At 42.5% G+C, this 10,618-nt stretch overlaps 1 protein-coding gene across 2 annotated transcripts in view; it reads left to right on the top strand.

Moving 5' to 3' along the window:
• tm2d1 (TM2 domain containing 1) overlaps positions 1 to 10,034 on the top strand; it is a 13,738-nt gene extending 3,704 nt beyond the window's left edge. The window contains exons 5-7 of one of the 2 annotated variants that reach the window (XM_050055594.1): positions 3,158 to 3,231; positions 7,968 to 8,107; positions 9,540 to 10,034. In XM_050055594.1, the coding sequence (XP_049911551.1) occupies positions 3,158 to 3,231; positions 7,968 to 8,078 (185 nt within the window). In that variant the 3' untranslated portion in view covers positions 8,079 to 8,107; positions 9,540 to 10,034. Of the gene's footprint in view, positions 1 to 3,157; positions 3,232 to 7,967; positions 8,110 to 9,539 lie in introns of those variants that run through there. The other variant, XM_050055596.1, reaches the window with a different exon arrangement.
• The last annotated feature ends 584 nt before the right edge of the window (positions 10,035 to 10,618 follow it).

Genomic DNA, 10,618 nt, shown 5'->3' with positions numbered 1-10,618 from the left:
CAGCCTCGTTCTGTGGACAATAAACCAGGTGCAGACTTCCATCTGTGTCACCGCTGATGAGGAAATACAGCGAGTGCTGGACGGAGCAGTGAGTGACAACAACCCCGCCCACATTTAAGAGGACTGTCTGAACAGACCGAGGGTCTAGGTACCATGTCTGAAGGCTTACTGCTGGTTCCAGAGGGACTGGACTAAAGGGCTTGATGGAGACGGGGCTGAAGTGTCCAACATGTTTTCACTTCCTCACTAAAACTGTTCCATAATTTCACCAGAGGGAGGAGAGGTACTGTGTGTTTATGTAATTTAAATGAACAGACTGTAATATCTCAACAGTGTTGTAATATTCAAAGTCTTCGCTCTTCGAGTCGCATTAGAAGAAGTGAAATTGTCCACTGAGAGCTGAAGTTACGTTCAAATGTTGAAGAAAGAAGTTCAGAGTTTTCTCACTTGTCTTTAGTGGACGTTGGAGGACCTGCAGCTGAACACACATCAGCTCTGACTGCAGCACTGCTGTTAGCTGCTGCTTGTATAAAACATTGTCTTCCTTCTGAACAGGGTTTACATTAGCTGGCATCTGACAGCTTTAGGCTGGTGTCACATAATTGTCCGGCAGATTAAAATATCAACGGCCAAAATGTCTGGTGGGAAATATGCCAAAAAATAAATAACTTCATTAACAGCATATTAAATAGCCTGATAATGTGTGAACTCAGAGATGTGTTGCAAAGACAACTGAAGCATAAACTTACATCATGCAGACTGGATTTTAGAGTTTTGATTATGGACGGATCTGTTAATCCACTGATGCAGCACAGAGTGTACGCCACATCCACACAGACACGGTCTTTCTCTTGCTGTTCTTGGTGTCATTAGTTGACGGCATCACAGATCAAGTTCTCAGGAAGACCCTCAGCACACTGCAGGTCTCAGACGGGAGATAGGCTTCACTCCACCACAGTGAGCCAAACGGTTGATAGCAGGCCTGGTGATTTATGGTGACGCTTGGCGCACTGAGTCCTTTTCCTCTTTTGTTTCTGCCATTAAACCACCCGCAGAACTCTGCAGATTTTATAAGATGCTGCTTATAAAACTCAGAAAGTTGTCACTGTCTCCTCCACCTCCTTGTCCAAGTGACGATCATGTGTCAGCATTAGTCAGCATTAACATCAGAGTCAGTGATGTGGTGAGAAGAAATGTCAAAAATAAGATTTACTGTTAATAGATTGGCAAAATAATGTGTCCCACATTCAGAAACAGTTATCCTAAATCAATATTGTCTATCATATTACCAGCAAAAACAACAAAAACAAAAAAAAAACATTGCACAAATTTTCATTTTGGATCAACGATGAAAACATTTTAAAAAATCTGCAGATTCTGTCGGGCCTGGAGGTCAGTGACTCTGCTCAACAGGCCGCTTTATTGAGCAAAATATGTCATTTGAAGTGTTTTACTGTTAAATAAATGTGTTTATATGGATATTTAAAACATATGTCCAGTAGTTTCTCTACATGGTCAGAACTGTGGAACATTAACGGCCCAGCGTAAACCCTGCGCCTGACGCTGAACTCTCTGGAAGTCTGAATGTGCTGATGGAAATTTTGCAGCGTTGCCCTTTAACAGTTTCCCCTGTTTTTTCCAGCCTGAATTCAAATAAAATTCAATGAGTCTTTGTTTGTCACTGATCTGCACACAACAGACCATAATAACCCGAAGAATAACAATTATGATTACCACAACAAGGATGCGTTATTATCAGCAGACTGAGTCCTTCTTTTAATGAGACACCTGCAGCAACACAAAGGCTGAAAGGCTGCGAGTGTGTGTGTGTGTGTGTGTGTGTGTGTGTGTGTGTGTGTGTGTGTGTGTGTGTGTGTGTCTATCAGGGGGTTTTGGATGGAGGACAGCTGCACTGATGAACACCTGGCCTGATTTGGCGCAGGTCGTCCTGGGCAGAGCCGAGCAGAGCCAAGTTGGATTTATTTCCAAAAAATATTAATTTTCAGGCAGGTTTTCGTGAAAGATGATGTGTAATATCTCAAGGGTTAATCCTCTGAGGAGGAGGAATGGGATTGGAATATTTCATAGAAATCTGCACATCAGGTTTTTATACTTATAGTGTCCAAAAAAATTGAATTTCCCCTCGGGGGTTAATAAAGTATATAAAAATGAAATAAAAATTTAAGTGGAACTTTTGATCTGAACCACATAGAAAGATGCTGACAGGAGACAGAGCGATGGTAAGAGAGAGGAGGGTACAACACGTCGGGCTAAATTGATACGTATTTTTATTATTGATTCATTTGCTATTTTTCCTTCTTTGGTAATTAAATCATCCAAAAAGTCAGATCTTCGTTTTGGTTAGGGTTAGGGTTTGGAGGAACAGGGGGAGCACTGCCAGAGCCCTACAACATGACCTCCAGCAGGCTACTGGTGTGCATGTTTCTGACCACACTGTCAGAAACAGACTCCATGAGGGTGGCATGAGGGCCCCACGTCCTCTAGTGGGACCTGTGCTCACAGCCCAGCACCGTGCAGCTCCATCATTCACCAGAGAACACCAGAACTGGCAGGTCCACTATTGGCGCCCCGTTCTCTTCACAGATGAGAGCAGGTTCACACTGAGCACATGTGACAGGCGTGAAAGAGTCTGGAGACGCCGTGCAGAACGTTATGCATCATCCAGCATGACTAGTTTGGTGGTGGGTCAGTGATGGTCTGGGGAGGCAGATCCTTGGAGGGTCACACAGACCTCCATGTCACAGCCAACAGTACCCTGACTGCTGTTAGGTACCAGGATGAAACCCTCAGAGTGACTGTCAGACCTTACGCTGGTGCAGAGGGCCCTGGGTTCCTCCTGGTGCAGGACCCGGCCTCATGTGTCCAGAGTGTGTAGGCAGTTCCTGGATGATGAAGGCAGTGACGTTGGATCAGCCTGTGATTTTACTATTTTCAGCCTTCAGTGTGTTGATGATTTTGGTTTCCATTGACCGTTGTTACGTCATTTTATACTCAACAAATTAAACGTTGTACATCAATAAAAATTTTACACTTGAATAATTCGTTCATCTGATGTGTGATTTAAACGTTCCCTTCATTTTCTGAGCAGTGTATTAATGTAATATTGACTCACTCGTTGTGTCTCGGTGTCTTTCAGGGCTGCTGAAGTTCTGCACTGTTGGTTTCTGTGGAATCGGCACTCTGATCGACTTCATACTGATCGCCATGCAGGTGAGTCACAAACCCAGTCAGCTGCTGGTCACATACTGGTCAGATACTGGTCAGGAACTGGTCAGGAACTGGCCGACACACAGCCTGTGAACAGACAACATTCAGGTCATCATGACTGATTTCTCAGCTTTCTTCTTTGAGAAATGTTTCAGCCAATAGCTGACGAGCTTTAAACTGGTGTTTTCCTTTTTACTGGGAGCAACTTGTAATTAATTACATGGCTGCATCTCATGATTAATACATCAGAACCAGTTTATCTCTTAATTATTAACTGTTGGGTCTATAATATCATATCATCATATAATATCAGGAAAAATGCTTTGTTTGGTGCGAACAACAGTTGAGAACCCAAAGATATTTAGTTAACTTAAGTGAATATTTTAGACTCTGGAGAACAGCTGGAGTTTTTGTATGTTAAAGGAATAGTTTGACATTTTGGAAAATACACTAATTTACTTTATTGCAGAGTTCAGATTGACGCCACTCTCACATCTGTATGGGGAATACAAAGCTACAGCCAGCAGCTGGTTAGCCTAGCTTAGCATAAAGACTGGAAACAGATGGAATCAGCTAGCTCTGTGTAACGGTTACAAAATCCACCCAGCAGCTCATCTAAAGCTCAATGTTTAATCTGTCCAGGAACCAAATGTAAAAATCAGTTTGCTTTTTTTATTAGGCGCTATGTGCTGCACTGTTTGTTGGCTGCGATAAAAATAAATAAGAAAAGAAACAGCCCCTTAATTTGACAAAATACTCTTTAGTCTGTAGCCCCTTTTACACTGCCAGATTTTTGGCAAATGTTTGGCCGTTTTGCCGGCAAGCTGCGAGCGTTTAGACACACAGAGCCGGATTGGCGAGTTGATCCGAGGCGCCCAATTTTCCGCCTCGTAGGGTAGACATATTGGCGGAACCCTTTTAGTTTAAAAAGAACGAGGCGGCCTTCTGCAACAGGAGGGGCTGTTGATGACTTGTGGGAGGAGCTGTTGATGACTTGTGGGAGGAGNGCAACTGGGGAGACAAGGAATTGCGCGCCCTCCTTGTCCTCGCAAACAAAGAGGCCATTAACCGTCGCCGAAGGACTGACCAGCTGCGGCTTCCCTCCCACGTCACTGTTTACGTCACATGCTGAGCTACACGTTTTGTTACTCGACATGATCACAGGCCATGAAGTTGTCTTCATGTACCTAAACTTTAATACTTCAGTCACAAAAACCAAACCTCAAACTCTGAAGGGAGCTGAAAGGCGCCCTAAAAAGCAGAAGATGTGGAGCTGGAATCTGCTGCTGTAGCATTTTGGTCTGACAGGCCCAACACAATCAACCACACCGTAGGGCATTTGCAACATGTGGTGGGCCCCCCCCTGAGCGACAAACACAAAGAGAGTTTTTCTGCATCAATTCATGGTGGGAATGTCTTGGTAGGGCTGGATGATATGGACAAATATTCATACCTCTTTATTTTCAGACTGAACGGCGATACAAGATATATATCTCTGTATTTTCTAGATAATGAGCTTTGTGTTTTCAGCTGCAAGTCAATGCCACTTTTGAGATGTCACAAACACTTCTATAAAACAGACTGATCAAAATAAAATGCAAAGACAGGGATTTTTTTCCTGTTTGAAAATAAACAGCTGCACAACATGTACATGAAAAGTGATATAAGTAAACAGCAGGGCTGTATGTTAACTTGGTGCACACAGCACTGGAGCTACAGAGGTTTAAAGGTTCGCAGCACACGACACTGAACTATAACGTGACTATAAAAGAATCAGGTAGGTTTGAAACTATTAAAAATCTTTGTGGGCGGACTTAAAAAGTTGTTTTCCATCTGTCGGCCTTTCAAATGAATCTAGTGCTGGAAAATGATTTAAATATTTTAGACTTATTTCTGCACAGAGCATCGACAGAGAGGCCGAGGGAGGGACGGAGACAGAGACACTTTGTCCTCATTATATACGTCTTGTATATGAAACGTCTGTGTTGTTGCTGCTTTTTTTTTTAAGCCCATCTGTCGCCTGCATCCAGGAGCCATCTCAGTGACACACAATAGACGTCAGCTACCAAGAAGAACGGCGATGATCCACCTCACACACAATCTAGCAAACAAACGCTCACCTGACACAATCAAGCAGCTCTGTCTCCTGAACATGCAGTGCAGCGCTGCACTGCACGTGTGCTACTGTGCACTTAAGGCTGCTGTCAGCCCTAGAGTGGTCTACTTTGGTCTGAATCAGGGACTAATTTTGTTACAGAGTTGTATAATTGCCTAGAGTTGGTTCGTGTTCTCACGGCAGCATTTACAAGAGGACCAGATCAAATGCCTTGTGTGAGAAAGCTGCTCAATTTCCATGTGGGAAAAATCCAGGAAGTAAAGCAAACGTTGAAGAAGAGTACACTTGCAAGATAAATGTGACACTTTCTAATGTCACAATGGAGGGACAACTACGCAGGTTGATTTTAGCGCTGCTCATCGTGGACTATATTGCTGTCATTGTTCATTTTAGTCAAACCATACAGTTTGAAAACGAGGCGCGGCTCCAACTAGAAAACAATGTTTTGATGCATTGGATGTGCTGAATGTGCATATTAAGGCAGTACAGGAGGAGGTGCACATTAATAATCCTCCAGGACTGTAACATGCTCATGTTTAACCCAAACAATGTGTCATGTGACTGCAGTTGCTTCACATCCAGGTCGGAACACCTTCTCACCACAAACCAACCGCACCAGAGTTCCTTTGGAACCGGACTGAGACCACCTCTTCAAGAAGATCTCAGTCCGGTTGTTTTGCTGTGTTCACACCTGCACAAAGGAACCGCACTGAGGGGACAAACAAACTTGACTTTGATTGAACCAAACCAAACAGCGCAGGTGTGAAAGCAGCCTTAGAGAACTAAGTTCAGTTCGTTTAAAAAGGACGATTTGTGAAAACACCCTTAGTGTTGCTGGAGAACTTGTGAGTGAATGAGGGGGCGGAGCTGTGCGGCGAGGGAGAGAGAGTAGACCTGGACACTGGTATGTGTGATGTAATGCAACTTGAACCTGTATCGATATAAACGGTGTTGTCTAAGTCAAAAATACACAGATATATATTGTACATCATGGTTATATCACCCGTGTCACGGTACTTCCTGCTTCAGCTGCACATAGTAGCTTCTTCTTCTGTCCCTATTATGGCAGCTTGTTCCATTTAGCAGCCATGACTTCTGAGGTCTCATACTGCCCTCCACTTTACCAGAGACGTTGTTGTGACTGTAAGTCGTGTTCCAGCAGTTTGGTAAAATAAAGTCCTCTCCTACTTTCATGTTTTTGGGATGGGGGGACAAATGCACAAGTTCTAAGTGTATGTAAGTGAGGTTTTGTCCCAGTTCTCAAAAATCAGTTCAGTACAGTGAAACCAAAACACGAACCTAAGTTCAGACTTTCAGGTGTGCGAAGGCCCTGAATCACTGCTCTCTGATCAGTTTGAATAAAAGCACTTAAACCTCACTCACACTGTGTTTATTCCTCACACACACCGACACACTCTGGGTCTCGTTTCGTGTCCTCTTGTGTGAGTGACACTTGTGATGAAGAGTTCCTTGTTTCACAGAGGATCCATTTTAGCGTGGCACGCGGCGGCCGAGCCTCATATTTTAGCGGCTAACTGCCTGGTGGGGGGAGGGGACGGACCCCCGAGCCTGATGAATAAACAGGCGTCGGCCTTCTGATTATTATTTACGTCCATCCATCCTGCAGCGCTGCGGCTCTCTGAGGCCCGCAGGGTGAGTGATGCTTCTAGAAGTTCCTAATGGACTCAGAGAGGACGGAGACAGACAGATGGAGAGGGGGAAACAGGAGGTGAAGGGACGAATCACTCCTTCCTGTTCAAACGCTTTAGATAATAGAGGCTGGAGATCCATCACAGGGAGGTGTGAAGGGGACCAACAGTGGATGGATGGAAGGACTAAACATGATACGAGTGGTCAGCAATGATTTTAAATTTCAGTGTGAAGGCAGCTAATTTAGTCTCTAACCCAGCAGGCTGTAGTGTCCTGAGAGATGGAATTATTTGTCTGACGGTGAAAATGTTTGGGAACTTGGTTTTGTAAAGAAAACCATCCAATAACTTTGCTTGTTTTGTAAGATCAAATTCAGCCACGTTTGAGGGTGAAAGCTGATGCAGTAGTCTAACAGAATAATCTTAACTCAAGGTTTAGTAACGTTTCTTCCAGAGCTTTCAAACCACATCTCATGGTCCTCATCACTGAGTTGCTCAGTCGTCATGGAGAGGCTTCTGTCGTCATCACATGACCTGTGGGTGAGACTTTGGAAAGACCATCTGTGATCACATCCACCTGTATCAAGTGACCACAGTAGGTCACATGACAGATTTGTGTAGAGATGGAGGCTGTGAGATGTGGTTGAAAGCTCCTGGGAAAAAAATCTGATTGACTCAAATTCATTTTATAAAAAAGCAGTTCAGGGTGTTTTATATGTAACATTAAAACAGAAAGGCAGATATGTGCACATACAGTACACACACATATAGACACATATTCAGACCTACATGGAGTCATGTCACTGTGAGTGAACATCATGGGTCTGATTTACAACCTTGACTTGCAGTGCAGTGATTTGCGAATCTATTTGGACCTTTATTCAATTAAATACCGTACAGAGACAAGATGCTTAATGTTTAAACTGATAAACTTTGTTTCTCATTTGTCTCATGTGTTGCGTCTCCGCCTGCAGATCGTGGGTCCAGCAGACGGATCAAACTACATCGTTGATTATTACGGCGCCCGGCTGACCCGCCTGTCCATCACCAACCAGACCTACAGGAAGCCACACCTGTCTCTGTGAATACACCTGAACACACTGACAGGAACACTGTGAGTCCAGACTTTAGAATCTGTTTGTTTGTTGTCGGGTCACGTTCTTACGCCCAGTTCAGACCAAAGAATCATGATGAGACGAAACCATTTTAGAACGTTGCACAGAAAAGTGTCTGCGCTGTGAACTGGACGGCTGATGATGTCACCTGACACGCTGGTTTTAAAGCACGTCATCTGTTTCAACAGCCAATCAGCTTGTAGTGAAGTCCGCTGGTCAAGTCAAAATGACCACAAACGGCGTGTTGGCTTGCTGCACCAGGTGCTCCGTCCCCACACACACATTCTCATTGACTGATGAATTGGCGCTGGTTATTTATTTTATTGTGGCGTATTGATTATGAATACAGTCCATCTGATGCTGGTTATGTTTCATCACTGTAGCCAGTATCTCACTATCACTATCCTCATTCAGATTTTAAGAAGCTACAAATTATATTCAGCCACAAAATAAGTCTGAAAAGCTGCAAATCAGAACGAAGCGCAGAGAGTCGTTGACTAGAGATGATACGCCGTCTCATGGTGGTCACACGCAGTACTGTAGCCAGGCAGATCCAGTACAACACAGCAGCTGCTGATTACAACATGTTCGGGCTGAAAACGGAAGAAAAGTCAAACAGCTGCCACTTTAAAATAAAAATCCAGAGCAGATAGAAAAACACAGTGGATCATCAGGGAATAAAAACAAGTGACAGACGCAGAGAAACGTGACCTCACAACCAACACCTGAATCAGAAAGAACAGGTTAAACTTCACAGTTCAAGGTCACACACACACACACACACACACACACACACACACACACACACACACACACTCGTCTCCTGGGACAAAGCGGTTAAATATCAGAGTGTAAAGTCAACATGAGGAAAGTTTCTCAGGGGACAAAGATGTGACACTGGATGAAATATAATCCAGTTTGTCTCATTTCAAAATGTGCAGGAGCTCCCAGAGTGCACTGGAACAGGTACATTTACTCAAGTACTGCGCTTGTACTTTATTTGAGTAGGGCTGCAGCTATTGATCATTACTTTCTTGATCATTCTAGGGATTATTTTTTTCAATCAAACGATTTATTAACTAGTAATGTTTGGATTATTCTGTTGCTTGATTAATAAACAATAGAACTTGTCTTATTAATATTTGAATAAGTTTATTTAATAATCTTTTTAAAGCAATGACTGCAACAGCATTTTAAAACTAGTGTCATTTCCACATCACTGCTGTGCTGTAATATTAACAATAATAAATTCAGACGCTATCTGTTGGAGATCTGATCAGAAAATACTGAGCCTTTAATTCAAAAGCGTCGCTGTGACACACAGATTCTTTTAATCACTGTATATCACAGCAGCATTTCCTCTGAACTGGAGAATCTGTAGTTTAATTTTAGTACTTTAACATGACTTAAACCTGTCTCTGTGTCTTTCAGGTCCGTCATGTAAATACAGAGAAAGAGAAGACTGCGCACGACGGAGGACACACTCAACTTTATTGACACACCGGCTGCGAACAAATGAACAATTTAAAAATAAAAGTGGTGTTATTTCCGATTTGCATCGACCCGACTGATCAGAGGGCGTTTAAAGGGTTATTCATGTTTTCAGCCTGTTAGCCTTCACATTCCTGCAGATTGTTTTCAGACTCATCCATCAAATTTTAAATTGATCTCTATTGATCGGCTGCTTGTTTCTGTTCATCTCTGTAAAAACTACCTGCTGTATAGTTTTAGTTTTCCCACCTCTCCTGCTCAGAGTACTTTGAGTCACTTCAGGTCACGTCAGTCCACAGCCGTCAGTTTTCTGTTTTTGTTTTATTTATTATTATTTTGTTGTAATATATTGTGATGTTTTGCTGCTGTTTTGTCTTGTTATGATGCTTTTACATTAAAACAGACTTTATTAAATAAAGTTTCTTCTTGTGTTAATCTATATCTGACTGTTTCTTAAACATCTCTGTCGTGTTGATGTTAAAGACAAACTGAGGAGGTGTTTTCTTTCTTTTAGAGGGTTTTTGTTTATTTCATATTAAAGAATGTGACTCAGAATAATTTGAATTTATGTCACTTTACATTTTCATACACAATAATGTGTTTTTAATTTGTATGGTACAAAATAATGACATGTTGATTCACCTGGATCAGAAAGTAGATATGAAACTTGACAAGCAGGTTAAATTCTTTTTATCAGAGAGCGGTCAGAAGTGTCTTTGAGGATTGACTGAAAATACGCAGCCCAGTGAGAAGTGTTGTTAAATTATCTTCTGTTTTATTTGAAATATCTGTGGTTATTTATCTTTCAGAAAAACACATCAACAACCTGAAGATTCTTGATATTTGGTTAAATAAATCAAACTGGCTTTCAAAAGGTTCCCTGTTAAGTTTCAGAGCTCTTGTATCGCCATTGAGTGTTTTATCATTTGCAGTTGCACGTACGTATTAGGCGATGTGATAATGCAGTCCGATCATTGTTCCGCTGATCAACAGGTGGCGCCAACACAGCAAAGAAGACT

The sequence above is a fragment of the Epinephelus moara genome, chromosome 10, assembly GCF_006386435.1.
Source record: "Epinephelus moara isolate mb chromosome 10, YSFRI_EMoa_1.0, whole genome shotgun sequence".
NCBI lineage: Eukaryota > Metazoa > Chordata > Actinopteri > Perciformes > Serranidae > Epinephelus > Epinephelus moara.
Note: the sequence above shows the minus strand (reverse complement) of the source record. Positions and strands in the feature narration are given on the sequence as shown.